General features: G+C 39.0%; 1 protein-coding gene across 7 annotated transcripts in view; it reads left to right on the forward strand.

The window, feature by feature from the left end:
* The window catches only part of SYDE2 (synapse defective Rho GTPase homolog 2), a 63,161-nt gene that overhangs the window by 25,502 nt on the left and 10,081 nt on the right, over nucleotides 1–27,578 (forward strand). For all 7 annotated transcript variants that reach the window (XR_003252151.1, XM_026057606.1, XM_026057600.1 and 4 more), the window contains 4 exons: nucleotides 6,438–7,166; nucleotides 16,479–17,578; nucleotides 20,325–20,451; nucleotides 26,371–26,552. Coding sequence is in view for 6 of the 7 variants with exons in the window: in XM_026057606.1 (XP_025913391.1) it covers nucleotides 6,438–7,166; nucleotides 16,479–17,578; nucleotides 20,325–20,451; nucleotides 26,371–26,552 (2,138 nt within the window). In the remaining variant the exon portion in view is untranslated. The remainder of the gene's footprint in view (nucleotides 1–6,437; nucleotides 7,167–16,478; nucleotides 17,579–20,324; nucleotides 20,452–26,370; nucleotides 26,553–27,578) is intronic.

The raw sequence follows: 27,578 nt of genomic DNA on the forward strand, positions 1-27,578 counted from the left end.
CCGTGCGGCGGCGCCGCCTCCACCTGCGCGGGCAGCGCTGCCGCTGCGGGAGCGACCTTCCCGTCCCGGGCGGCTGCGGGGGAGCCGGGGGGAGCCGGCAGGACGGCGCTTTTCCCAAGGGGCCTTTGGGTTCTTTTTAATGAAATTCAGGTCTTCGTATCTCTGAAAGGTCGTCTGAATTCCACCTACGCGTTCATTAGGCGTATTATTGCCTCTTGAACTTTACGCTTATGTTTTTATATATGTGTGCATGTGGATATGTATGCATATATATACATAAAATAATATTATATATACTGTAAACTTTTAAAGCAAAGCCCAGCTGTTCTCCTGGTAAAGCCTTTAACGCCACAGTTTTCCTTTCTTAGGTTTTGTATTAAGTCAGCAATGACAGGAGAAAGCATGTGATGTTGATTTGTCCCGTATGGAATATCTTAAGCAAGTTGTCCATGTTTAAAAGCTAAATTTGTTTTCATTGGCCAGTGTGAGTTTATGCAAACTTTAAGTAAACAAAAGCAGAGTCATAAAACTGATAGGRTTTCAAACAAAGCTGCCAGTATCCTCATCAAACAAAGTAACTTACTCAAGTTTTGAAAACTTTCTTTTTTTCTAGTTCTTGTGTAACTCCTGAATTTGTTGTGAACAAAGATCATATACTATGGCATATCTAAATTTGGGTCTCAAATCGGCCCTCATCAGTAGCATCTTCACATCAGTAACCTCCCCTCAGGAAAAAATTTCCTCATGAAACTGAGAGGCTGTCCAATTCAGACTAGTCTTCTGTGTGCACCCTTGCACACTTTCTTATCATGCAGCTGTCTGCCATTCTTTGGCTTTTATTTGTTTTCCGCTTGTTTTTAAATGGTGCATTTGAAAGCTTACAAAACAGTTTCAGTCTTGCTTTTGTTCCATTTAAATTATTAGAATAATTTAAATACTTACTGTATTTTATGGTTTTATTAGGAAACTCGGTGAAACCCCATTTAAATAACCATTATTATAAACAGAAGAAATATGAACTTTTTGATCCATGTATGGAGAGGCTGCGAAAAGCCTTTCCCCTGTTCATTATAATCTGAAAAATAGAGTTCAGTATCCTGTTGAAATATTTTGTATGCATACCTAAAAGGCCAAATGTTAATCATGAACTTGGTAAAGTCGAAACATTGAGGCTCTGATTCTGAAAAAGCATATGTTGTTACCATGAGATTTTAACCTAAATGGTGATTTATTTAATCTTTTGTTGATAGGGTGGAAGGTGAATTGAACACTGGGCTTTTTTTTCTCTTTCCCTTCTCCCAACACCATATTGAAGCCTTTTTGGGAGGGAACCGTTGCTTGGTTCTGTGTTTGTGCTGTGGCTGAACAGGGAAGGCCTGGTCTATTTTGGGGAATTCCAGAATAAGTTGAAGTACAAATACTAGTGTAGTGCAGAGAGCATTCTTCTGAATAAAACTTTGCTTTAGAACCAGAAGTATGTGCATGTGTATGTCCCTGAAAGCTTTGTGTTTATTTAAATTTGTCTCGTTAGCATAGCTAACAGCACTGGGAACTTTCGAGCAGCACCGGTGAGCGTGCTGGGCTGATTACATTCTTCGGCCCCGTTGCGCCCCGGCGGTGCGGTGGGCAGCCCCGGGGAGCGCTGCGCTTTGCTGCCTGCGGAGCCGGCAGCGACCGGAGCCCTGACCATGGCCGACCGCGAGACCGGGACCTCAGCGCCCAGCGCGCCTTGCCAGGGCTCAGGGCAGAAGCGTGGGCAGCTATTTCTGAGCTCCACGCTCCCAAAGCAACCTTGGTTTTGGCAACTGTTTTTAAGCTATCTCCGCAGATCTGCTTTTGCACTGCTGCGCTGCAGCATGGGCGCACCTGAGAGCTGGCCAGAAGGGCAGAGGCTCTGTGCTGGCGCTTCAGACGGCTGCATTTCACCGTGTCGCCTGGAGCTTTTCAGTAACGGCTAATGAACCGCTGAATGTCTGTGAAGCCTGAATCTTGCTACAAAAGCAATAGGGGACTTTGTGAGACACATCCACAAGCCTGGTACTTGTTAATTAGCATCATGTTATTTAAGTGTTGTCTAACATAGCTCTTTTTTATATAGTCAGAGACAAATTGTGAGCCCGTATGAACAAGGGCAGGCACTTGCGTGGCAGTCTGGAAGGTTTGTCTTCAGTTCCTCTGATCTTGGCCCCTTTCGCGATACATTTGAGAATGAAAAATAAAGTGAAAACCAGCTCTCAGACTGAACCACTGATTGTGCAGATACTTGCATGTGAAACTGTTCCTAAAATAAACACAGGCATGAGGGCTTTCAGGATCAGGGCCAAGTTTGAATAGAGGGGAAACAGCGCTTGGAAATATAGCTATCAATTGCAAAAGCTGCAATTGAAAGATTTGAAAATAAGCGTATCATTTAGATGAGATTCACTGAACATTTACAGTCAGTGACACTTGGCAGCATGTTGGCTAATTTGCAGCTCAGAGATCTAGAATGGGCAGTTTTGAATGAGAAGGTGTGATACACAGCATATTTATGCAAGCATTAACGTTATTTGAAGTTACTTTATTATTAGTGTTTCTTTGGTAAGCTTTTACAAATTCTTATTGAGATAGCCAGATGCATGCTGAAAACAAAGTCACAGCGGAACATGTTGTCCAGCTTACTCGGTGCGTTTGCAGCTCGAGGACCAAAGGGCAGCCCAAGGCTGAGATTCCAGATGTGTCATTGGCTTATATATTTAGGCATGTTTGTACTTCCGCAGTTTCTGAGAATTGTAAGCTTTCTTAACCAGTGCTCAAGGGCCTGCATTTCTATGGTAAAGCAGGAAGTAACAGATATTTTTGTTTGTGGAAATATGATTCTGGTATGTTCTATCTATTTATATTATCAGAATAGGAACCATTCCTTAGTCTGCCTTTGGAAAAGTTGAGGGCTTTAAGGTAGTTATCAGAGGCAGAAAGAAGCCTTCCAAGTCTGTATTATAGTCATATTATTTCACTATTTCTGGTTTTGTGTAATATCTAACTACAAGGGTCATGTAATATTAAGTAGAAATGTTAAAAATGGTAAATATATTTCTTTGGAGCAAAAATATGTGAAAGTTTGCTAAAATAATTGCCTTTTCATATTATATACAGAAATACAGGTATCTACAACGAAAACATTATTAAGAATTCACTAATTAAAAAAGTAAAAACAAAAGGCCATGTCTAAAATGGGTATATTTTATATCAGTGTGGGAATACAAAAGTAAACGAATGGGAGCAGCACAGTTACAAGTAGAAGTTTGTACTGATCAAAACAAACCTACTATAGACAGATCTGATAATAAGAACACTCATCTTTGGCCTGTTTATATTTCAATTAATAGTGCTTTTAGTTCGTACTCCATGAAATTGGAGTGACTAGGTTTACCCCCAGGTAAGGTGACATTTGTTTTCTTTGTTTCTATGTGCTTTATATGTTGACAGTATCACACACATTTGTTATTTGTAGTACAGATTGAACAAAAATATTGGTAAACAATGTTCTGTTTTGCAATTTGTGATCTTAATAATGTTTTGTCTAGGAATATGTCCAATTAAATACTTAATGGTTGTAAATCTCCAGGTTCACTGCAGGCCAGTAGTCCTTAAAAAAACATAATGATGGAGGTAGTCAGTAAAAATATTCTAAAAATCGGATGTGCATGTAACATTGTGTTCTTTATATTCATTCTTGTATTTGTATTCAAAGGACATTAGAGTGGCTGAAGGAATTTGTTAAATTGTACTGTACAGAGTGCAAGTTACAATAATAATAGACTGTTTTTTTCAAATATGTTTGTTCCTTTTGGTATTAGATAAAGAATATTTCACATTTATGTACAGAAGTACCAAGCTCAAATTTCAGATTGGATGTGAATTTTAGATTAAAGAAAAATGTTGACTTCTGGATTGAAAATGAGTGCAATGAACAGTGAAACAAATGCCATACCATAAAATTAATGTGGCTGGTGTCACTTGGAAGAACTTCAACCCATGTTCATCTGATTTAATAACATACACTTAATATTTCTTTGCATATTGACTTGGAATCACAAAAAAGTTAATTTACAAATTATTTCCATTAGTTTGCTTCTATTTCAGGTAAAGTCTTCTAGTGTTTCAGAACTGGCAACATCACTGTTGCCAATGTTGAGATGTTAAAAAGGACATAAATGATAACTGAAAATAGGGCTTGCACTGGCCCTTTCCCAGGGCCCGTTCAATATCAAACTTTACGTTGGGAAGAGAACGTTGTTTTTCCAAATGCCTTTAATAGAATTACTTTATTAATAGCTTCTGGCACCCTGTAATTTCATCTTAAAGAGGTTTTAATACTGTCCTGTGGTGATTTTTAGATATTGTAAGCATTTACCACCTCTTGGAAGACACTTAACATCCTCAAGGACCTGGACTGTAGTTGCATATACCGTAAATGGAGTAAGATATTTGTGGTAATACTCCAAAGTCATGAGGTGGGCATTATCAATAGAAGTACCAGATTGCTCAGAAGTGGAGTGACAGCTGTATTTTGTGATGTACGTATTCTTGGAACGTGTCACAAGTACAAACATCCTTCTAATACCACTTCCAGGACAACGTCAAAGGCTTCTTCAGTTCGGACATCAACTGAAGTACCTACTCAAAACTGACTTCTCAAAAATATAAGCATAGCCTTTACCTACTGCAGATTATGTGCCCCATCTTTTTGGTTAGTTTGTTTCTTGAAATAGTAAAGAAAATTTGTACAGAGCCTTTACCATGGCACATTTATGTTTTCCAGGCTATGGATGGGGGGAAGAATACAGTTGCTGCCAGATCGCTGCAAGTTTTCCGCAGAACCAAGTCTTTGCAGCTCTGCTTTTACATTTTTCTAAGATTCTGTTAATTGACTGACTTAGGCTCCAGCAAAGCACTTCAACAGAGCTATTCACAGGCTTCAAAATTAATACAGTATTCTTTGAATCCAGAACAGTGTACATATCAGTTCAGCTAAGCAAGCAAACCTAGTTTTTTAAAATCACCAAATGATGAATCAGGTCYTTGGGATCTTATCTCTCACAGGGGTCTCCTCTGTCCATAATGTGCAAACATAAAAAGAGGGTAAAAGGGAAGCTGTTCAAGAGGGAGTCTTTTTCCTGTCTCCCTGTCTAAAGTAAACTTAGCTTAATTTACAGAGCTACTCCTTGAGTCATTCAGAGAAGTGTCCGTATTTTAACATGTTGTTGGTGGGTAAGTACTTTTTCACTAAAAACAATGCTCAAGCAGCATGAGATAGCTGTTCCCATTTGGGATCCCCATTTGCAGAGGATTTTGTGTTAAACCAAGTATCTGTTGATTATCCATGTCGAGCCCTAGTGAATGGGAACACCCTAACTGGGCTTACAGTGGAAGCTGTTATATGACTTCCACTTCCAATTTTCAGTTTGGATGCTTTGCCTTGAGTCCTAGCAGCGGGCCTGGTCTGACAAGTACTTGCTAGCGCGTTCCTTGTGTCATCCCACCTCACAGGATGGGACACTGCTACAGGTACCTCCAGTACCACCTCTGGCAGCCTACATCAAAATAGAGAACTTTTGCTAAATAGACTTCTTAAAAGTACTCTGACAAAATGGCCAAAAGCAAGCGACCATTTCAATGTGTAATTAAATGTTTAGCCATTGCTTTAGTGAAATTCTCTGTCAAGTTTTGAAAGTAGCAAAGGAATTTGATTAGTTGCTACACAAAAGTTTTGTTGCAAGATGAGGTATTTTAAAACTTGGCCATGCTTGTTCTTCCTCCTTCCCTCCTTATGAGCGTGCATTTGGTTTTATTCCCAGGAAACTGGTATATTATTGGATAAAATGTTGTTACTATTTTTAAATTTAAAGGGGATGCTCCTGTTCTGATCATAAAATAAAGCTGTCCTTTCTGGGAGGATTCTACCCAAAAGATGTCCTTGCCTTTATTTTGTATCTAAATCTAGAAGTGAATCTACATGTTTATTTTAAGGTCATTTAAGTGATATATTATATCAAAACTAGAGGCTATTTCTTCACTGGCATAAGTAAACTGTAGAAATACTACTAGCCACTTTTCAAACCAATTGTATGTGTACTTATCAGAACAGAAAGCAGTTATTTCCATCCAAGTATGTATGACCTTTCAGCAAAGCTATTTTACTGGCATTTATCTAAATTACATGGTGTTAAAAATACAGCCAAACAAGTCTGACTTTTTCTTAATAATGTGCACATTCTGCTTTGACAGGCTGAAATCTAATTTTATGATAGCATCAACTYGTCTTTTGTCCTTTTGGATGAGGTCTAACATGAATGTAATTTGATGGCATGTGTTTTTCTCTGCATTATTAGAAGCAGAATGATATTCTAAGCATCTGTTTTTCCCTCTTTTTATGTCTTTCTTTTTGGCAACAGATTTAATTGAAAATGTTTACATAGCTTCAAGAAGCAGGAGAGAACCTAAAACTCCTAAGGCAAATGAAGTCCCCGAGCACAGGCCGCAGATGAACAGCATTACTGTTTCGAAGAAACGTAACTGGCTACACCAGAGCACTCACAGAGCTCCTCATACGGAAGAAGAAAACACGTGTAAGAAAATGCAAGAGGCTGTTATCCAGGTACCTAAATCTCCCAGTCCGTTACCTGAACCCAAAGTGCAGAAGGTTCCTTCCAAATCATCTGTAGGGCCGGAATGTCCCGTAAGAACCTACAGTTCTGCAGACGCCGTTCCAAACGCTACGAGCTCTTTTGTATTGAGAAACTGTACTCTGGACTTCAGTGAGGATAACGATGCAGATGATGAAGGAGAAATATGGTACAATCCTATCCCTGAGGATGATGAGCCAGACTTCCCGAGAGTCTGCTCCTCTGTTGTGAATAGCTCTGGTATGGTGGACTCCCAAGCTGCCGGTTACAAAACCTTGCCTGGAAGTGACTTGGTTAAAGCCGGGGGGGCCCACGAAGGCCTCTCGCACTCCTCAGAGCACAGGGGGGACAGTCAGACGTCTCAGCCCGGCGAGCTGAATCTGGCCGAAGCCACGCGTCCCCCAGAGCACATGCAGCTGCACAGGCAGAAGTTTGTGGGCAAGACCCAGAGTGGGCCAGCCATGGAGGACAATTCAACGTTTAAGTATTCTTCACCAGGTAAGAGGGTTCTGGAACATAAAAATGTTATGTCCTCTATTTTCATTTAAAGGAATAATAAATCTTTCATATACTTCTCTTCTTTTTCCCCTCCTTTTATCTTTCTGAAGTAAATTTCCAGTGGAAATACCTGATAAGTTCTTAAAAATTACTCTAATAGTGACATTAATATCTACTAAATGTAGAACTGCACGATGATTTCTCAGTCAGTTTGTTCATCTCATGTCCAGAATTATAATTTTCTACTGCCTTGGTTGCCATCCCTCTGGAATCAGCTCATAACTTGAATTAGACTGCTTTTTGGGGGGTGGGGGGGGGGCTTCCACCTAGCTGGAAACAAAAGTTTTGTATAAAAGTGAGTTTACTTAATAGGCCTGTTAATGTAAGGACACACTTGGTTTCCTTTCTGTTAGCTAGTGTTGAATTCTGGTCTTGAATTCTATCCTTGAAACTACTTGAAGTCTTCTGAATTTTCTTTCATTTGCTGCCTGGGATTTTTACAAAGACTTGGGAAGTTTATATAAACCTATTAATTGCATCACTTCCAGTACTTGCTGCCCTGTTGACTGTCTCAGGACCATCTAATAGACTAGAGAGGAATGATTTTCACTTACAGAAGCAACCTGTTTGTTCCTTATCATCTTACGCTGAATGATTGATAGTCCCATTTTAATGATTCCATTAGTGTATGAATTCAGCAACTCAGTAAAGGTTCTTCTCAGTCTGTTTTAAAAACAAAAGAACTCAAAAGTAAAACCACACCAAACAAAATGAGGCAAACCCCCCTTTCCAACAAAGTATTATTTTTCCATTACTATTGTGTCTTATATTATCATATCTTGACCTTAAGTCCAACACCCTGTTGAAAGAGTTATGATCTTAGCATGAAGTTCGGGAGGTGAGGAGTTCCTGATTCTGCTCTTGACATTGATTCGATTTGTTTCTGGATAGAACAATTAATTTTCCAACACTATCCCCATTTCCTCTACAAAATAGGTATATTAATAATCCTCTGAATTGTGTGGACTATATAACATTTTTTATAAATGCCATGAGGGTGAAATTACACAGTTTGGACCTCTAGCTGCCTGTGTTTTGAAGACCGTTCCCTTAGGCTTGCTGTGTAGGCAGTGGAGAGAGGTGGGGTGAGTAGCACAGCATGGTTTCTGGTGAGTTCAGGCCTCCAGCGAAGCCAAGGCACAGTGCACTGAAGTTGAAGAGCCCATGTTTCGGCTGTCGTCGTAGGGAGGGTCTGAAGCACCTGAGCCAGATCCCTGTCCTGCATTGCTCGCTGGAGGACCCACCCTGCCTGTGTCCCCTGGTGCGTCCATCCAAGTGCTGGCAGACTTCGCGCCCCACATCTGTGAATGCCCAAGTTATTTTGCCTGGATTACAAGTGCAGAGGTAACTGCTAGAAATGGGAGCTATTCACAGAGGCACAATACAACTTCTGCAAACTGTGGGAGAAAAACGCTGTGTTGCTTCTAGGAGCTCATATTGTGCTCTTTTTGTGGAAAGGTGGGTGTACTTTTAGTCACAAAGTGTGTTAAGAACTAGACATCTCTTTAGAAAGTTTGCTTTACCGTCTGCATTAAATACTTAGACCAATTATATTTGCTTGCAAGATAGATGAATACTGTGTTCTTAGGTAGACTTTTTCATCAGTAGATCTCTTAAGTGCTTTGGAAAGATCACTAAGCATGATTATTTAGGAAAGTCATATGTTTGTCCTGCTAACTCTTTGACCCCCATTTAGGAGATGAGTCTCTTGATATGTAGGTGACTCCACTTCTTTTGAATGACTATATCTCTATGTATGAAGAAAAATTGTCAATGTTTTTTTCACACTGAAGAAGCATTTATTCCTGAAATCAAAATTGCCCATTGAACACATCTTTCATGAAGTCAGAAAAAAAATATGAATTTCTCCTGATTGATTTACTATGTATTGAGTTAATTAAGCTATTTTAAATGCAGTTCTCCTTTTGTGTGCATTGAATAGTGATCACGTTGAATAGATTGATTGATGAAGTGGGTCCCTGCTGCTTGGTAACTGGCTTTATTATGGAGAAGTAGTTTAGTTCTTTTTAATCCCGTTAAGGTGTCTACAGTTATTTTCAGTTAAATTTAAAATGACAGCTCATCCATAGAAAATTACTGTGTGAAGGGCAACATGGCTAATTTAACTTTATTTGTATTAGAACAGAATTTGAATTACACACACAGTTGCTGTGAAATAGATGTCTGTATTCTTAGAGAGCTGCATACATTAAGCACCTGACATACCTAATTATTGCTCAGAGAAAAGTCTACTTGTCTATTTTACTGAGAGAAGTTTATATATGTCAGTACTAGTTAGTACAAGAGTTTAAAATAGTAGAGAGATCTTAGGAAGCAAAGACAATAAAATGTGGTGGGGTGCTATTAAAGCCAACAAAATATGTRGTTTTTTCATTTTGTTTTTTACTGTTTTCTTCTTTGGACAATACAACTAGTTTAATGCTTTAAACTTTAAACAATGCTGCCTTATTTGGATTTCAAACTTTGAAGAKAGGCAATGGTCATGGATTTTCATTTGTTTTCTTTTCATTAATTTCTTGAAAGAGTTATTAGACAAAAGACTATTAGAAATTATAAATGATGGAACTCAGTTATTGGGATTTTTTCCAAACAAAGCAGCAAATAGATATTTCCTGTAAATTTTGTCAGTAACGTCAGTCATAATTGCAGAGGTGCTAGTTTGCCCCATAGTTTTATCTCACCCTGTTAGTTCTTGCTGTTAATCAGGTTACTTTCTCTGCTAAACAGCATTTATATTAATAGGATTTGTCGGGTAATTCCTCAGTGAATAATTCTAGCCATGCTGGTTTTTAAACAGAAACTGTTTAAAAATAAAACGCTGCTATATTGAAAAAATAATTCATGTATTTTGTTTATGACAAATACACAAAAGGCAACAGTAAGAAGATAATTTGATTCTGAATTAACAATGTAGAAACACAGAGTGTCAGCTCATGCTTTTAGATCTATTGGAAAAAAGTTAAGTTGGAAAAGACTGGGACAGATGTTTTAGTTTTATATGTATTTAAGACAAAATGGTTACAACTGTAAAACTGGCATTTTTGTTATATATTGAGTTTTTCTTATTGTATTTATAGTTCTTTGCATATATAAAATGTTAAAGAAAATTTGCCATGCAACTGTTTAAGATTGAATTTTAACTGTACATTTTTATAGATGCATATCACCTGCAAAATGGTTGAGGAATGACACCTCTTTATAACTCTGAATAGTTCCTTCTGAAGAATTTGTAATGTTTTTGCTTTTGGGGAGGGATTACTGTTGGGGTTAGTGTCCAGCTAATCAGTGGATTCAGTACATGCGTGTCTGTCTCAAAGATATTCTAGCAGGACATCTGAATGATAGCTGGCTAGAATCTTGACTGTGCTTTTGCTACTAAAAATGTGCATGTGTTAGCTGTCTGGATGTAGAATTACAGGAAATGATTTCTTTTCAGCGTTGCAGCAAGTTAAGGTTGAGCGAAGGTTATATTCCCACTCACCCCGGTACACATGTACATGCCAACTGGAGCTTGACAAAAATCAAATTAGAACCGAAGTGCTCTTTCTTCATTTACAGCATGATGACTACCCTGGAATACAGATAGATCTTCTTGTGTCAATGTGGGCAAATATTTGGCTTGCTTAGATTTTGCAAATGAGCTTCCAGCAGTACGCATAGGGCACACTGAAGCAGATCCTACCTCCCAACTTCCTTGCACGTATGTTGCAAATATTTTTTGCTTGATTTTTTTCAGATGGAAGATGCTTTGTGATTTAACTGTGCAAGGAGCTTGGTTTCATGGGTCAAAAAAACATTCATGTGAAATATTTGTGTAAAGTCTGAGTTATCAAAATGACTTGGCACATGGTGGAAAGATCCACCTGCTCTTCAGTGATAAAATGCCATTGACTCTCGAATGTGATACAGTTGCCTCTGAGCCCTGAAGAATACAGGGGTGTAGCAGTGTGAGCCCTTGTTTTGGTGGTGTGGGGACAGAAGGAAGGAAGCCAAGTCAAGGAGGGCAGCTGGGGAAAGCGTCACGCCTCCTGCGAGCACACTGCCGACCAAGAAGGGCTTCCTCTTTCTTCTGTGGAGCTGAAACCAGCTTGTCAATGGGCTTTTTCGGAGCTTGCGTATATGCTTTTGAAGGCCGAGGGCCTATTCATGCATGTGTCTTTGATCCATCAAGTGGCAATCCCTTAAAGACCTACTGATGAAAGGGGCAAAAGGATGTAGCCCTGTGCAGTTGAAGCAGTTAATTTAAAACAGTTACCACCTTTTTTCAGTTTCTTATTTGTGCTGAGTAACTGCTTTTATCATCTTACTTTGGRACTGGAGGCAAAGCTACTTTTTATGCCATATGCTGTGAAAGAAGCAATGAGGGAAGGACAATTTCATGAGAACTGGCCCAAATGAATGGTGCTTGGTGTCAGAGCTTATGGTGCTACTGCTCGTATCTTGGTACGATGCCAGCGATTGAATGAAGCCTGCTGTGGTGTGTGTGAACCAGGGAATCATTAATGTTTAAAATATTTGCAACAAATTCATTCTTGTTAGTAGGTAGTGAACTCTCGAGTCTGGTCAGGGACCTAATTATAAATCTATTAACCATGTTTGTTCTTCTCGCTGATGGAATAACACTTTATAGAACGCGGTGCAAGGGCAGGCAGTATGCAGCTGCCTCACCTCGCTGTACGCCGATGGCCTCTGGAGGTTACTTTGGAGTCGCTTCCTCTTTTAATTAATGCACTATTTAAAGCAATTTACTTTCTACCTTTTGGGCCAGCAGATAAGTGATCCCTGAGTGGATAGGTTTGTCACGGCTTAATTAATGTCAGCGTGCATAGTATTTTAAGAAAACAAATTACCATAATAAAGTTCTTGGAGAATTTTAACTCTTTTAGTAATTTCTCCATTCCTTTGCTTTTAAAACACTATGTGGGATTGAACCCTGAATTTGAATTGGTCAAAATAGTAGTTTTCATAGAGGTAAAAAAGACCTAATTTTTTGACAAGTTAAAAGAGGTGATTCTTCCATTTATTTAGATAATTCATTATGATGTTACGTAGAAATAAGTGGATGAAAGTGACACTTTCCTAGTATCTTAACTAAAGTTGATTAATTTTGATGTAGCATGAATTCTTCTCTTAATGCTATTTATAGTTCTACGGTGAAGTTTATATCAGAACAGGTCTGGAACTACCTGGGGGCAAAAAGACTTAATGGGCCACATTCTGAGCCTGATTAAATTAACAGCCTTTGCTGTCAGTTAGAACTACGGAGTTTGTGTCATTTAAGGATCTGTGTCAATATCTTTGTATAATCAAGCATAGAAGAACAGTTGCTCTTTTTTTGCTCACTCTTCAGTCAGATATGAGAACAGTTTTGAGGTATTTGAGCTTTTCTGTTTTCATTTGTGGCTTTTTTTATTTCTAATATTTTTTCACAAGTAAGTCATTGGTTTGATTTTAAAAATAAAAAAAGGAAGAAAAAAAGGCATGAAAAGTTTAAGCATAAGGGAAACTTTGGTTTTGAAAGCTAAATCACTCAGTGCGAATTGTATTATTTTTTTTCTTTTTAAATTGAAAAAATGGCTGTCTTAGAGCTTCAACACTAACACCATTATCTTCAAGATAAACTTTTAGTATTAGATGTGGTGTATCTATTAAATATTTCTGGAAAACAGTAGGAAAAATTAAATTACTTATCAGCTTTGGTTTGGTCTTAACTTAGCATTTCCATTAGTTACCAGGCTTTTTTGATGTTGTAATAGCTTGCTGTAGTAAGGAACTGATGTCACCTCACTTATTCATCCACCTCAACTTGTGGTTGCAAAAATAAATTTCAGGTTTTCCAATGAACATTAAAATAACTCAGAAACCCTACCTAAAGTGATGAGGAATGTTACATATAGAATAGAGCAATCAAATCTGCCTGTAAAATAGCATGCATTGTTGGCAGTCAGTGTGACAGTGATTTATATGCCCAAGTACATGTAAACAATGTTAAGCAGGGTCAGACAGGGTTTTTTTGCTATGCTAAATCATTGCATATGTCTGGCCGGCACTGTGCTATAAGTGCTTAAGATATTTTAAGCCCATCTCTTCCCTTAGGGCAGGGTTATATAGGTGTAAATTTTGTCACGGATAATCTGCTTGACTGAATGGACAATGTTTCTATATACAAGGCTGGGGTGGGATTGTGGGGGGTGTCTGAATTTGTGAAAAACTGTATTTCCAATGGGYTCTGTCTAATTGGTTAAGAAAAAAGGCTTCAACCTTTTAGACAGCCATATCACTGAACAAAGTAAAAATTGGCTTTACTAATAAAACTGAAAAAAACATCTAATGGAAGTAATCGCTTATGATGTCAAGTCACCTCATTCAGTATAGTCCCCTTTCAGCGTAATCGCTGACCTGTCCGGTGATAAACTGTCCATCTTTGAATTGGGTTGTCCTTCTAAAGCCATTTTTTTTTCTGTCTACTTGTACTGATAAAGCTTCCAGAAAGTGTAATCTAAACGCAGAAAGTCAGCTGCATCATTTAAAATTGATTCTCCCCCTTGCTGCTTTGGTAGATGTTTAAGCAGCAGGTGCCTCTTATGTTTCCTCTCCTCCTACCATCCTTCCGCTGGGATATTTTTGAAGTGCAGCTGGCATTAAGGTAAGATGTGGTGTGTGGTAGAGCAAGTGGGGGATGGAGTAGTTTGGGTTCTGCCTACAGAACAGCCTAGACACTTGACGAAACGTAAAAGTAACAAGAAGCAACTGAATTCCTCCAGCACTGTCACGAGAAAGCTGTATAAAATGGGTGGGTTTGAAAGTGAAATGTTGTTTGCTGGTGCTACAGTTCCTTTTTGCAGATTGTGCAGTTGTCTAGTGTACACTCTTGAAACTTGTGTGCATACCTCAGCGCATTTCTGGCTTTAGTGGAACAACATGTGGCTCAATACTGATGGGAATACCATCCTGCATAATACTTGACTGTTAAGTTTCTTCCAGCCACATATTTCATTTTAACTGTTTGGAGCTGAAAACAGCAGAAGTTGGACACATAAAAGTCAGAATGTTAGATTGACTCCTCAGTTTTAATGAGATGGAGAGAAGTTTAATATGCTGGCCTGCTTTTCTAAGCCTGTGCCAGAGACTTTGACAGAAAAGGAAGATTAATGTTAGCAGGCTGAAGTATGGCACTGATTACTATAGAATGCTTCAGGCCAGCCCACCAGTGGGACCGTGCTGTGATTTGCAGTACAAGGGAAGGCTTTGTCCAGYTTTATCAAGCACCACATTTCTTACTAGCTGCTTGCCAGAAAAACACAGCAGGCATGCTAGAAATAGTCCTTTCCCTGTAAGGGAACTACTTCAGTGAGATGCAGGACTAAATGAATTTTCCTCTGTTGCTCTGAAAAACAAATTCTATGCGTTATTCCTCAAAACTAAACTTTCTTTTTTCTAAAGATACTATTTTAAGCAGTTGTCTGCTAGAGTTATTAAAGCCAAACTTATGTTGGGAATAAAATTAATCTTAGGGGTTGSGGGGGGGAGATAAATCACTTTCATCAAATTTGTAATAAAGATCAGGTTGCCTGATTTTACTGTTTAAGCTAAGTGAAGTATAAAAAGTAAAGTAATATGTAATGTAATAAAGTAATGGTGAAAAATTAATTTGGATGAACAGGAGAATTTTAAATATCATTTTAGTTGTATGGTGATTTTGATTTAAAATGGTAAGTTTAGAGATAAAACAAAAAGCCTTTGAAAAATCTGTAATAGAAACTGCTATGAAATATGATTTGCCARGTATCTAATAAAAGCAGCACTTCTTTCTTGCCTTTTATATGCCAAAAGCAGATCACCCCTTGTTAGCAAAGGGGGATAACTAATGCATATAGATGTTTGAGTCTCTATGAGCTGCCTGGGCAAATTGCACCAAACAAGGATCAGTATGTTTAGGGGCTCTGTGGTGCCTTAGCATGTGTGTGCAAGGCTACACAAGTCCCGCTGAGGGCTGCTGAAGTTTGCAAAGCAATGAATTAATGTGGTGGTTATTTCTACCAAAAAGCACTATCAGTTTCTCAAGGAACGGAAAAGTGACTGTAAATGAAAGTAATCATGTAATTTTATTCATATCTGTCACTCTGGGGTAAGTTCCCCTCTCACATGTTCCATTTACTCATGTAAATTCATTGCCTTTCCTGCAGTCATTCCTGCCTCATGCTGATGAAAGTGAGAAGATTTGAGCTATAACTTGAGATTTGGATTTCCTTGGGTATTCCAGCATGGGGTGAACCACAGGTCCGGACTGTGTGCATTATGTGCAGAAGTTTCTGCTGTACTGGGTTATGCATGATCATAATTGGTGGTCTTTCCCCCCCTTTCCCCCCCTTTCCCCCCTCCTCTGCATTAGTGTCTATTGATGGTTTGTACCTTGAAAAGTTAGTAATTTCCCATGTGGTTATCACCTGGGGACTGGGTTACTTCAAGTCCTGTCATGAGATGACTGTGTCAAGAAAGAGGGAAAGCTGCTAGCATATATGAAGCAGTGCAAGATGTGGCTTTTGGAAAGAATGAATCTTTGTTGTATTCCTCCTCCTCCTTCTTCCTTCCTGCATCAGAAAAGAAGGTTTGAGACGAATAGAGGGAAAAGATGCAAGGCACCTTGCCTGCATCTACATGCTATTAGGGCTATTTTGGATAACAGACATGCTAAAGAACATAGCTGTGTTTTTCACTAGAGATGAGCATCTCTTCTTTAGACTTAGTAGGAGTGGGCAACACTGTTGTGTTAGCAAGTAAGACTGCTTCTTAAACAAAAGCATATTTGTCATGTTCCGGTGTCTTCCCATTTAATACTAGTGTCATTACACCTGTGCCCTAGGAATGCAGTCATGTGTGCTGTGAGGGATCTAATGCAAATGGATAGAGCTGAACGCAAGTAGGTGGAATAGGTCATTTGTTTATATGTTGTATATGTAGTTTCTGGCCCTTTCATCTCCACAGAGTTGAACAAATCAGGCTTCTGACTGTGAACTGCCAAATTTGGCTGAACAAGTCAGCAGAGTACAGCTTTCTTAATGCTCATGAACATCTGACTGATGAATGATGGTTGTCTGAATGAATCGCATTTATCAAGTTATGACGAATCAACATGTTTTCCACTAGCTTGATTTTTTTTTTTTTTAATTGCTTCAAACTGCAGTTACTGAACTGTTTAAAAAAATTTATTCCTTCTCTTTTCTTCTAAAGGATCTGGAATTGTACTTGCACCCAAGGCTGACATACCACCAGCAGAAATTTCTCCTCCAAGTCCCAGTCCTTTGAAAAAAGGCGGATCAATCAATTGGCCTTTTCCTGATAGAATTAAATCTCCCAGAACTGTGAGGAAACTTTCCATGAAAATGAAAAAGCTGCCAGAACTCAGCAGAAAGCTGAGCGTCAAGGGAACTTCAAGCCATAATAGTTCTGATAATCCTTCTTCCCTGCTGAAAGGTAACTGTCGGAATACAAGCCATACCACATCTTTGCCATCTTCTGGAAACTCAACAGCAGCTGCCAGCAGAAATGTTATAAGTCGTTACCATCTCGACAGCAGTGTGTCATCGCAGCACACCTACAAAAAGAAAAGCACAAGGAGTTCCAAATCCTCCAGCAAAGGTGGTTACCTCAGTGATGGCGATTCCCCTGAACTTATAACAAAATCGGGGAAACATGGACATGAAACCAAGTTTGGGAAAGGAAAGGAGACCCTTCCAAGCAACAGTAGTAAAACTGAAATAGATATTGATGCTTTTAGACACTACAACTTTTCTGATCAGCCCAAGTGTTCTCAGTACATCTCTGGACTCATGAGCATTCACTTCTATGGTGCTGAAGATTTGAAACCGCCAAGAATAGACTCAAAAGATGTCTTTTGTGCAATACAGGTTGACTCAGTAAACAAAGCAAGAACAGCCTTGCTTACATGTAGGACAACATTTTTAGATATGGACCACACATTCAACATAGAAATTGAAAATGCCCAGCACTTAAAGCTAGTAGTGTTCAGTTGGGAACCCACCCCACGGAAAAATCGTGTTTGTTGTCATGGAACAGTGGTTCTTCCTTCTCTCTTTCGAGTGACAAAGACGCATCAATTGGCTGTCAAACTGGAACCAAGGGGGCTTATTTATGTCAAACTGTCGCTCATGGAACAGTGGGAGAACTCTCTTGATGGTCTAGATGCAGATCGAGAGCCAGTGATGTTTGGAGTAGATGCTCAAAAAGTTGTTGAGAAGGAAAATGTGGGCTTGATGGTACCGCTTTTGATGCAGAAGTGTATTCTGGAGATAGAAAAGAGAGGCTGTCAGGTACTGTACATACTTTATTCTGTTTTGTTTTGTTAATGTTTCTGTGTCAGGATGTCTGTGGTTACGCATGTTTGTACTATTACTCTGGGAGCATGGGCAGCGAGTGGAAAAGGGGAAATTAAAAACACTTCTACAGTAGAGTTTTTTCCCTTTGCTACTCCTGTTGCTTGGTGAACACTAGTCATTGTAATGTAGGAAGCATAATAGGGCTGTGTGAAATCAATACTTCCAGCTTGGCCTTTGTAAAGAAGGTGTACGCTTGCTCACAGTAGTGTTTTAGGACTAGGGATAGCTAAATGAACCTGCAGGCTCCAGCGCTTGTGATGACTCTTAAAATAAGGCAGAGCTGAGATTAGAATTTGGAAATGTCTGATTCCTGAGATATGGCTCATGCCATTCCCACCTACCCAAAACCGAGGCATCGTGTCATCCAAAACAAAGTGATAAGGACAGTTCTTTCGCTAACCTTTACTTATATGTGGGCATTCACAATCCTGTATCACAAAGACCTGCCTCTGACATCACTTTTACTATGCACAGCATTAAGTCGAGGAGTAGATTTTCAGGGTTTGAACCGAGTTTGTTTCYTCATACTGCTTCCCCTTGTCTGTCCTCAAGTTGTCTTCAGGGTTAGTGAAGGAGATGAATGCTGTAAGACAGTAATGGCTAGCAGTGTGTTCTCTTCATCTTAATACAGTTTATTGGGTGATGTAGTCAAACGGATAAAAATAGGTATGTGAAACGAGATATGAAAACCAATCCCCAGTTACGGAAACAACGAATGCGTTAGGAAGGAAGATGCACAGTCCTAATAGCAAATGTTTCCCCTTGGTAATTCATTTGCAATTGATGAGAGGACTTTTATATACTGTTCTATAGCGTGCATGAACCCTCGGTTTTTTTGATGCAGGCGCTTACTCAAGTGAGATTGGGAAGTAATCACACCTACCTCTGTTACTATTACAAGATTAACACTGCCGCTTATAACCTTGGTCATAAAATAGAGATAGAAACAGTATTTCTATGCAATTACTTTGCCAGAAGTCATTACTGATAATACCTACTTGATTCATTCTTACCGTGAATGCTTTTCCTAACGTTTTGCAAATCGGTAGAAAAGTTGTTATAACAAGTGTTCTTTCCAGTATGTATGTCCCATGGCTTCAGCATTTTATTTTGAGCTTATTAGCACCTAGTCATGCAGATGATATTGGGTAATCAAGACATTACTGGTAATTAGGCAATTTGGAGCTGAATTGTCTGCACGTACTTCGTGCTTTTGAGCATGAAATTTRATTTGTGCATTTGCACAGGGAGGACAAAAATGCAAAATATACTGTTAACTTCTCATTTTAACCATGTGCTTATGAACTTGGCTGAGACTTTTGGCTTTCTTATAGACTGCAGATTACTGTCTGTTATGGTGTGTAACCTCCATCTGCATTTCAGATGTGGAATTAGAAAACTTTATGGTTAATAGTAATTGCATTAGGCAAATACAAGATCATGTCGTCTTCAGGAAGAGGGAGTACAAATTTCATTAGGTAACTTTCCATTTATTTAAAAAGGAATTATATCCAGGTTGTACTGCACTCATTAACATATGGCCAGACAAATACTCTCGTTTGCAAAGCTAGATTCACATTTCTACCCTTTCTTGACTCTCCAGTAATTTTGGACGAGTCATTTACTGCTCAGTACTCCTGCTTATAAAGATTATTATAAATATCTAATTAATACATTTGGGACTTAGTTCCTTAAGAACTAAGGAGTGCTTTGTGTAAATGATGTTTAGGCAAATCAAAAGTATAATAATGATAAAATGTAACAAATTTGAGTGCATGAAAGCACATGACTGAATTAGTAATTCAGTCCAAGAGTGGTGTGGGTTTCATTCCTGTCATCTTGAGCATGTTAAATAACCTCTCCTTTGCTTAAAGCTTTTCATGTAATATTAAACATGTACTTGTCTGTGTCTTGTGATCTTTAAAATAATATCTTGCAGATGTAATAATGGAGTATCCATAATTCTCTTGAAACCCTGGTTAGTGATATCAAATAKAACTTAAATTTTGTTTGCTATATAGTTTATTTTTATAAAAGTGTGTTTAGGCTTATTTTAACTTTTTAAAATTGGTTTATAGCATTTTGTATTATCACTTAGTAGGTAGTCAGTTGAGTGACTGCTTTTTCCTGCTAATGATTAATGACTTGTACTTATTACAGGCATAGTTACTGGTATACTTAAGCTCAAAATACTTTTTCTCATTTATTTCTGCTTAAGTTTTAGTTTTATGTTGTAGAATTAAGAAGTTATACTAAGAAAAAATAATGGTGATCTGAATATGTAGGGTAAAATAGGCTAGAAGTTTTGTCTGTGTTTATTTGTTTCCTAAGTTTTGCATAAGTGCAAAGCACTTGGATGAGTCTGGATGACTTGATAGTATACYTCAGGTTTAAAACTTATGTTCTGTCAGTAAAATACTGCTCAGGATGTTTGATATTACAGAAAACATTAATATCATTCACTTATTCCTTACAGTCCCAACTGCATGTCTTTTGTAATGTTTAATATGCACATTGTCATTTGATGTTAAGAGTTTTCACTGTTTGGATTTTTTAAACTTACATTTCCTAACATTTGTTTGAATGTTTTGTCACGCTCCCCAGAAGAGACAACATAATGTGATTTATTATCCCCTGTGCAGGAAAATAACTGATGTGTGGCCATTGTTTTTGCTTCTAGGTTGTGGGCCTGTATCGACTATGTGGTTCAGCGGCAGTTAAGAAAGAGCTTCGAGAGGCATTTGAGAGAGATAGCAAGGCTGTTTCTCTCTGTGAAAACCAGTACCCAGATATTAATGTGATAACAGGTAATAAATTTACTTGCTTTTCTTTTAATGTATAATTGTGACATATTTATAAAATATTTTTTAAAAGGTGACTTTTTAACTAGTTTTCTGGTGTCATTTAACAACATTTAACTACTTTTTTTATTGCTAAAGGTTAAATGAAAATAAGTACAGTAACCTTGGTGATGTATAAATAAGTGATTTAGAGGGAGGATATGAAAAGAGCAGCTTTTAAAACCTGCTTTATTAGTTACAGAGAAAAATGGAAGTTTGAAAGGAACAAAGGTTCCTGGAGCAGACTCTACCTTTGTTGTCGGTTTGTACTGTAGTAGATCTTAAATTCAGTTGTGATTAGGAAGTGCGTTGCACCAGTTACTCTACAAAACATGGTAAAAAGGCCTTCTCAGATCCACCTGTTGTCCTCTCTTTATATTGAAGATTGTAGGATTTTTGAAAAAGCACAGGGAACAAGTAGAGAGAAAAATGGTTTGCCGTTACAGTGTTAGGCCACAGTCCAGCAAAGATGTCTGTGCTTGAGTCCACATGCTGTAATTTCAGTAACACTCAGAATTTGGTATAAAAACATAAACATGCACAAGGTTGAGGCCGCTCGACAAATCCTGCTATCCTTAAGGTCAATAGATTTCCCATCATCTCACGCAGTCTGATAGAACTGCAGGGAAGTGCCCTCATTTGATCATCTCTTTGTTCTAAGATGTTATTAAATAGCCTAACTTGTGCTCACTGGAGTGGCCCTTTACTTGCTGTCACACAGCAAGGTTCCTGGCAAAGGTGAGAACGTCTGGGAGTGCAGCCACAGAAGGTGTTAGCAAGCGTGTCTTCATTTGCATCATCTTTCTCAGTGAGCATGTTTGCAGGAGTTGCACTGTACAACTAGATTAAGTTGTTGAATTTTTTTGTTTGCTTAAAGGTTGGAACAATTTTATAACTATTGGTAATATTTGTTACATAAACCAAAGTTGATATAATTTCAGGAATCACAGACTAAACTGATTACTTCAGGAAACTGGGCAAGAAAATTTGTTTCATACATATCCAGAGATGGAAAACATAACAGTAGCCAAGGTATAAATTTCCTGTGCTAAAGCACTTTCTGTAACGTTCAAAGGAATTGGACAGTTCTGTCCTGTTTGGTTTATTTCATCTCAGTGTATTGGGAATAAATTTTATGTTAATATATATTTTATAATTACGAGAAGTATTATCCGAAGATTATACTCAGTGACATTCACTTTTATCAAAGAAACTTTTGGTAAAGAGTTTTCAATTAGCCCATTCATCTTACTTGTCTTGGCTGTTTTCAGTGTTGGGTCCTATCTTCCTCACATGTATTGGCTTTCCCAGAAGCAGACTCTTGGGCTTATGTTTCACTCTGATATGATATATTCTTTATTAAGAGACGGTGTACAGTAAATACTTTAAAAGATCTTTTAACTTCATTTTTTTCTTCTCTTTAAAAAATAAATTCATGAAGAAAGCGGTGATAACTTCTAAAATCAAATTGTTCCATGAAATGATTGAAGTCCTGTTTTCTTCCCAATTTTCGTAAATCAGCTCCAAAAAAGATGCTCTGTGCTTTGTGCCAAACAGCAGAAACAGTCTGATGTTGATGTAAGTAGACAAATGTCAAACAGATACACTGCTAATGTAAATTTTTGGCCCAGAGAATAATAAAAATGGCATTGCACTCCCATGCTACAATCATCTACGATAAAACAGTATTTGCAGAACTGATTCAGGCTTATGGTGGGGAGGGTATAGGAACTTGTTATCTGCATAAAAAAGAGTTTGTGATATTTCATAAGTATTTTGAGTTCCTGAGCACATCGTAAGCTCAGAACCAACCATAACTGGTTGAAACTGAAATCTGACCTGGAATAGTGCTCAGTATAGATTAAAAAAAAAGCAATGGCAGGATGGCTGCACTAGTCTTGAGTTTTTTTCTATCATGAGCCTATGATGCAGTGGGGAAATAGAAAAGTACTCTTTAATATTACAATGTACATTGCTCTAGGCGTTTTTGAAGATGTTGATGGTGAAGTATCAGTGAATGTGCGGAACCTCCTGGACTCATAGTCCCTTTTTGGTTTGTACTGCTGCAGTACAATTTTTGCATCCAGAATTTGTTTTATAAGGGTCAAAAGCATACAGGCTTCATGTCTTATGTGAAGACTACTGGATATGCTTTTGTATGTTAGATTGCAAGAGTTKACTTAGAGGGAAACATTATTTTTAGGAGCTACATTTAAAAATGCATACATTTCCTCTGGTACCACTGCAGCTGTGCTGTGTAACTTCCACTAGTCCCTGTGTTTGAATACCATGTTGAAAGACTAAATGCAGTGGTATTGTGTGTAGCAGAGGGAGCAGGGAGGAAATGTTTGCACCAATGACTTCCACTTACTAAAATATAACCATATCTCTAATTGTAAACAGTGTGGTCTCAACGTAAAGGCAAGCATGCAGGTTTTGCCCACAGACCTGAGGTACCCACCATGCTTCGTACCAGGAATGAAAGAGCCCACAAAACCTATTGCACACATGTTTGGGGAGTTTGGTAGATGCAGAATGTTTTCCCTAATGTTTTACTGCTGTGTTTGCAATGCTAAGGCAGATGCACATGATTCATACTTCTATAAGCCAAAACACGTGTTCCATAAAATATGAATCTTCAGCATAAATCTTGGCTGCTTTGAAGAGAAGTGCCTTATTGTGTCCTTTTTGAAATTTGAGTAGCGCTGTTTTTTCAAAAGATTATAAAGTTTTTTGGGTTTTTTTGACAGCTCTAAGACTAAAGAATGAACATTTAATGATTAAATCTTCACTGAGAAATGTTCTTGGGACTGGCACAGACTTGCACACAATTAAGTGCGCTCGTGGCTCAAAATAACGTGTGCTGCCAGTTTTAGGAACTGACCAGTAGTAATGTTGTTGCATCACATCTGTTCTCATCCATGTGAATTCATATCTCTGAATAAAGTATGTAATGGTGTTAACAGTTCAGTGGGTCAGAAAAATGAAGAATTAATGAAGTGGATGGCAATTTTTGCTTGCTGTCCAAATTTGTTCTGTGTGGTGAGTGGTTGTGCCAAGGAGACTGTGGTAGTGAGGTGGCAGGCAGGAGGGAGAAGCATAATTTCATTAAAAAAAAAWAACTGCAGCCTCTCACAGGGCTAATTTAGAGTGAATAACAAAAGGATTAAGAACGGTCAAAGGACATCCATGGCTCCCAAACTGTTCTGTTACACAGGGTTAAAGAGGAGAAAGCCCTTTGGCAGGGAGAAGTCCTGTGACTGTGGATGGTATTAGAGGAAGCCCTTCTAAATGGTTATTGATAGATGGTTGCGAGCGTTGCAACAGTATAAATTGATTTGATTAAGACATACCTTCTTCTCATTTCCTACTGCAAGCTAATTCTGACTTCAGACTTTTTCTTTCAAAAAAGCACAGCTGAAACGAACCCTGATAAAAGTCAGCATCTTTTGCTAGTTTTGCCTGTGGAAAAAGGAAAACATCCCAAACCATGATGTGCAGCACTGACTTCTGCCACATTTGTGTCATAAATATTTTAACTAGTTAATCCACACATGGAGTGGGCCTCTAAAACGAGGAAAAATAAAAAAGATGGGGTGGGAGATGTGCCAACATGAGTAAGTCATTTAACAAGGTATACTATGATCAAACTAGCCACTTGGAAATGTGCCGTATTTGTTACTGCTCCACTTAAAAGAAGGGAAGGGGGGAGGAATGTGTGTTTTCAGGAAATAGGAGGATGGTGTTCTCATTTTTCATGTTCCTGATGGAATGTTCCCATTTTAAACACAGTGCGGGTTGTTACATGCTATATGGTGATCTGCAAAGTTATAATTTTTGTTTTGCTGCCCCATTTCCTTAAACTGCGGGGAGAGATTGGCTGCTCCAGAGGGTGATTCTGCTTCAGTTAGCACTGTTCTTGGAATATTGCTTGACTCTCTGCACTAGGTGCAGTCATCTTTTTTTAAAAAATATATATATATATATACAGATAGCCCACTTTTACAAGTAATCCACATGTGAACATGGCTATGAAGGGGAAAATGCTAATGTCCATTCCCTGTATTTTTTAGAAATGACCTCATAACAAAACCCCAAAACCCATACAGTTCAGTTTACAGCTAGGTCATAAAGACTGAGTTTATGAGAACTGTTATTTTGTTAAATAGGACAAARTCGATGGTATTTGCCGTGATTTGGATTTTTACAAGGCTGTGTAGAGTACATACCAAAAAATCTCCATCTTCTCCCTTTCCAACTTTCCGTTACCAGAGGACAGGCTGCTTAAGGACAGGCCTTTCTAAGAGTTTTTATAATCCACTGTTTCTTCTTAAAGTATTTAAATTTGACTGTGGTCTAGCTAAAATGGTTAGCTGTTTGTGGCATAGAGTGCATTTTCTTAATTGTTTAAAAGGAAAATAAAAGCTGCTGGGAGGCAGAGGTAAAGCTTATTTCCTTCAAAGATTTTTGTTGTTTTTACTGGATATGTTGCCCTTGGATAGAATTATGTTTGTGTTCTTTCCAAGGGGCTCCTATTAGAGGTCTTGTAGAGTTTTTTATTATTTTTATTATTGTTACAATCACTGAAACCCCACTCAAACTTGAAGTATCAGCCAGCCTTTAAAACCAGTTTATGGAGAATGCAAGTGCTCAACTTGGTTGCTTCTTGTTGGTTTGTGTCTGCATTAGGAGCACAGGTCTAGTGAAGCGCTTGCCCGGCTGTTGCATCCCATGGAAACAGCCTCTGCCCTAGCACTTCTCCGACTTCTAGCGCGGTGTGGTACTTTTCTGCGGGTGAGAGAGCTCAGTGCTGGGACTGTGGCAATGACTCTGCACAAGTCACTTTTTCCAGGGAGCATATTTCCCTGCAGAGATCTGCAGGAGCAGATCTACCCCCCATGCATGTCCCAAATCACGTAACCGTAGATGATAGGAATAACATGGCCCCGCTTCTCCCGGACCCGAAGGCTCCTCTGCCGAGGACRAGGCTGCACAGACCAGTGTATTAGCGAATGGCTGCTGTAGCCAGCATGTCCCGTGGCCGCAGATCTGTTTTATGGCTCCCACAGCAGATGTGAATGGCGTACTTGGAGGGGACACAGGAGCTAGAGGCAGGGGTGGGTTGATGTTTCCCCTCTCAAGGAAGGTGTTTGGTTTGCTTTGTTAGATGAGCAAACCCCGTGTGGTTCACGGAGTGTGGCACGAGCRCTGGGACTTTTGCTCATAGTTTTATAATTCAAAATAAATTAAACAGAAAGCAATTAATTGCCAGGCATATCAAAAGCAGGATGTGTCATCAGGCTTGAGGCTTTGGTGTTCATACCAGCTCCTTTCCTTGGACTGAAGGTGGGCTGCCAAGAGTGCTGCTTTGCCTCTCTCTTGCCCCGATCAGGAGGAGGATCTGGAGAAATGCTCTCCCACTTGTCTGGAGAGAACGACGAGCCGGGGTATCTGCTCTCCACATGCGCAGCAGCCCCTACGTGCACCCATCTTCTCTGGAAAGCACCTTTTTTCACCTGGTTTCAGTCCTTAATTCACTGTGAGCCTTCATGCGTGATCTTAGAGGAACCGCTGAGGCTCGCGGTGCTGTAGGATGCAGCTAGAAGGCAGAGATCCTGCTGCTTTTTGGCTTTGTGAGGGCATTGCAGTGGGACCTCACAGCTTTTAGGTTTACTATATGATAATCTCTCAAGTACTCTCTCAATGCTTTACTGTATCCTTACTGTTGTTTTCCCATCCCTCACTCCTGAGTGAGAGGTTTGTAACTTACGTGGGTGATTTTCTCATGAGATGAATGAAGTTCATGTGCTTTATCACTCCCAAGCAATTCTGAAAAGTGAGTCTGCAGCTTGTTTAAAGGCAGCTATTCTTGTGTCCTTTGTGAAGGTGTCCTAAAGGATTATCTGAGAGAGCTGCCTTCTCCCCTGATAACCAAACAGCTGTATGAAGCAGTGCTGGATGCCATGGTGAAAAATCCCTTGAAAATGACAGCAAGTGGTTGTGAAAATGACCCAAGTGATTCTGAGCACACAGCAGCCCTCCTGGATTGCCTGCCAGATGTTGAGAAGGTGAGCAATATTAGCATGTTCAAGTGATAAATCACCAGCTTCAGAAAATAAAGAAACATTTTACACACTGGACGTAAAATATGTCCAAACGTGTTTGCCTGTTTTCTGAATTAAAGGTCTACATGGATTCTTGATGTTCTGCCTCTTTGGCTGAAAGTACTTCCATGCTCTTAGTAATTCAGGGCTCTGTATTGCTAGATGTGTTTTAGTTTGCATTTTATATTGTCTCTATAAAACTGAATGAAAAGCTGTGAATGCCGTTTTTTTTAAATGGTAGATCACGGATTATTCCCATGCAGGGTCACGCTACATTTCTGTGGAGCTCTTTGTTCTGTATGCCATGACTAAATGAGGAAATGCATTCCTTTTCCTAAATATGTGCAATAAAGCCTTAGCTTCCCATATTATGCAGTGTAATAATGATGTGTACTGTCAGATAGCTGCCAAATCCAACTACAGAGAAAACCAGAGTTATCTAGTTTTACTGGGAAAGAGGGAGAGAGCGAGTAGACTGCGCAGTACCTTGGGCTGGGTACTGTGTAGGTTTTGCATGCAGAGCCATTGTTAACTCTATTGGCCTACCAGATGCGTAATGCTGGGTTTGGGATTTATTGTCTTTTGACTTATGTGTTTGCAAGTGTGCAAAGTCCTCCATGGACATGCTAAGAAAGAAAAATTGTGTGGGATAGTGTGTGCTGCAGAATGAATGGTCATCTTCCATTGAGTGAAGTTGAACTTACCTTTTATGTTTATAACAGACATCATGAGATATTGCTTAACTTCACAGTTCTTTCTTCTAACATCTCATGTTATAGTGCTCTGGGTGGAACAGGTTCAGTGGGCTGGGTTTGCTGGGTTGTCTGAGGTGGTGCTTTTCTTCTTAGTGCCCTCTGATTTAGGAGAGCTTGTACATTTTGGGCAAATGCTCAAATGCTTACTTGGTATGGATTTCCTCATTCATGATGGAAGACCTACTGTAAATATTCCTAGCAATGCAAAGGATGTGATATACTGAAGGATGAGTAA

This window comes from Apteryx rowi, unplaced genomic scaffold (assembly GCF_003343035.1).
Source record: "Apteryx rowi isolate R43461 unplaced genomic scaffold, aptRow1 scaffold_14, whole genome shotgun sequence".
NCBI classification, from domain to species: Eukaryota; Metazoa; Chordata; class Aves; order Apterygiformes; family Apterygidae; genus Apteryx; species Apteryx rowi.